Genomic DNA, 3192 nt, shown 5'->3' on the forward strand with positions numbered 1-3192 from the left:
ATGCCTTATGTATCCTCTATTTTATAAATGATATACATTTTACGTTAAATTATGTGTCAATTATAATAATCTGGGTTTGTTATATGATAAATATGATACAGAATATATATATTGTCAATTATATTATAAATAATATGTAATTAATTATTTTTTTACATATATTGTAGTATAAATAATATAAATAATACTATATTGGACAAAAGGGACATAGTTAAATGTATTATAATATTATAGAAATATTGCTCAAAACATATCTAAACTAGTTGTGGATTTGGAGTTTTTGTTCCAAATTCATTAGCATGTCTTGTAGCTGTCTTTCGCTTCTCAAAGTGACCTTTGATTCTCTTGTTTCTTCCAGGTGGCCTTCCTTTTGTTTTTGGAGGTAAAGGATCATGTACTGTTTTTCTTCTTTCCTCTTCTTCATTGATTTCCTTGATCTTTTCTTCATCAGTCCGAAATACTTTCTTGACTGCCTTATACATTTTGTCAAGAGATTCATCACACACTTTTTTAGCATCATCATTTGTTTGACAAATGCATACTAAATTATAGAAATTTCTTGCAATATTGTGTCTCCATGGAGTATCTATCATGGTAGCAACTTCTTCAACATTTCCTGAAATTTTTTTAAATAATAATTCAGTAATCATATGAAATATTATTTTTCTAATACATAATATTATATTAATTACATTATTTTAAATAACATACCTTGTTTGTCTTCCCAAATACCTGCTTTTACATTTTTTGTCTATCTTTTCATAATGTATTGTGGATGAATGGTGAATACATTATGCATATGCATTACCCTAAGTATATGAAAACAAATAATACATGTTCATTTAAACATAAGTAACATATTATATCATCATCAGAATATAAGATATCAAATATTACATAGACTACATTATCAAATAGGATAGAACACATCGTCATGATGATTATAATTTACATTATATAAGTAATGATAAACTGAATACAATATAAGGTAAATTAAAAATAAGGTTCATAATTAACATAATTCAGGAACCAAGAATATACCTGTTTCATTAAAATATAAGCAGGAACATGCAAATTCCTTCAGATCTGCATTGTAAAACACACTACTATTGTATTTGAAATCCTCATTCAAAGACACTTCAAACATCTTTAGACCTGCTGTCATTTCATTTGACACATCTTTAATATAGGATCTCATGCTTGTCTCATATTCCTCTTCAAAGTCTTTAAAAATGTTGAGAGTGTAAATATCAGCAACCTATTTTAAGAGTTTGCATTTGGTCTTTGGTTTTTTTGTTCTACATCTAAAGTTGTCTGCCTTTTCATTGCTTCTCCATCTTTCAACTGTAGCTTCAAATATATGAAATAATTCATATAATGAAGTTGTTTTGTTGGCCTTGAATGATATTGCTCTATTTGTAACTTCAAATCTTTGGGAGGACAAAATTCCAGCTGAAAAAATGTCTTTGCTAAACACAGGACACCATTTCTGTTTTACGTTATACAGTTTATCAAACCACTCCTTTTCTTCTAATCCATACTTTTGAACCATATATTTCCAACATTCATCAAATTCTTTCTCATCATCACATCCAAATAAGCATTTGTCAAACATGTTCTTTAAATCTTCAATGCTTTTCAGCTGGCCAAATCTTGATATAAAGTTCTTTTGCAGATGCCACAAACACAACCTATGTCTTTGTGTTTGGAAGAACCTAAAATATTTATATAATTAAAATAATAAATTATATAATTTGAGGATATAATCTTTATTTTATAGGATACTATAAAGCCTTAAGAGGATACCATTAACATTATGGATGATATCACACACTTTTTAGAGTATATCATCTAATGTCTAAATTTTCATTCATTTCCTATAGATTATCATATAGTTTTTAATGATATACTTCATTCAACAGAAATTGATAAACTTCATTCTGCAAAAGAATTATATATATCATCTTTGAAGAATATCTTACCTTTTCAATTGCATTGCTCATTGCTTGATCTTGATCAGTAAAAATGGTCTTTGGTTGTGCTCCAGACATTGACTTTTGGAATGTTTCTAGTACCCATTCAAAAGTGTTTGTAGTTTTTTTAGTTGTAAAAGCACAACCAAACATTGTTGTTCTCCAATGGTTGTTTACTCTAACAAATGGTGCACATATTAAACCATATTTGTTTGTTCTATATGTTGTATCAAATATTAATACATCTCCAAATGCTTTAAAATCTTCCAACATCATTGAATCACGCCAAAAATAGCTCACTATATAATCTTTTTCACCAAACTTCAATCTGTAAAAAAAAGAAGGATCTGATTCTGCTCTCTGTTGTAGTGTGTCCAGGACACTTTGCATATCTCCTCCTTTTATTGTGCTAGAAGTGTACCTAGTCACATAGTTTAATAGATCTCTCTTTGTGTGTCCTAAAGCTTCTTCTGATCCTATTTCTCTTTTAAGATATTCATAGCAATCCATTGGTTTAATTCCACTTTCTATCATCTTTTCAATCACCATTCCAATCTCTTCTTTAACACTTCTTTCAGACTTCAAGTGATGTCTTTCCGAAGGATTAACCAATTCATGATTGTGTTTTATATTGTGTTGAATAACACAATATTCTCCAGATTTTATCATCTTGAATCTAATATTAGCACTACAACTAGTTCTAGTTTCATTAACACTCCTTTCTTTTCTTTTCTTTGATGACTGTTTTTCCTCAGCTATGAATTCTGAATTTGCTATCTCCTTTTCTTTTTTCTTTCTTTATCTTATATAACCCTCTTATGAGCAGCAAAAATAAAAATCAGATACTATTCCATCTGTTTTATTTTGCCTAACAATATTTTTTCTTACACTGAATCCAATAGCTCTTGAATGAGCTTTATACATTCGGAATGCATCTTCACGATTATCAACACGTCTTCCCATCAAAGATAACTTGATATTTTCATCATTATCATATTTATGATATTCCAAATTTGCAATTGGAAAACATTTAAACAAATACATACTCTATGGTATTAATCATATCTTCTATTCTATTAATGATATCCTCTATTTTACACAGCATATCTTTATTGTATGTGAATCATATCCTCTATTTAACACAGCATATCCTCTTTTAATGTGAACAATATCTTCTTTTCAATATATGATATCCTCTATTCTATATATTATATCATCT

General features: G+C 28.3%; 1 protein-coding gene across 1 annotated transcript; it reads right to left on the reverse strand.

Moving 5' to 3' along the window:
• Positions 1-254: 254 nt before the first annotated feature.
• On the reverse strand, positions 255-2642 carry LOC145632187 (protein FAR1-RELATED SEQUENCE 5-like). Its single transcript, XM_081684500.1, has 4 exons — positions 1983-2642; positions 1303-1642; positions 1042-1224; positions 255-616 (listed from the first exon to the last, which is right to left on the reverse strand). Exons 1-4 carry the CDS (start codon positions 2640-2642, stop codon positions 255-257), a joined length of 1545 nt encoding a protein of 514 aa, XP_081540626.1.
• Between the last annotated feature and the right edge of the window lie 550 nt (positions 2643-3192).

The sequence above is a fragment of the Chenopodium album genome, chromosome 1 (assembly GCF_948465745.1).
Source record: "Chenopodium album chromosome 1, dcCheAlbu1.1, whole genome shotgun sequence".
Classification (NCBI taxonomy): Eukaryota; Viridiplantae; Streptophyta; class Magnoliopsida; order Caryophyllales; family Amaranthaceae; genus Chenopodium; species Chenopodium album.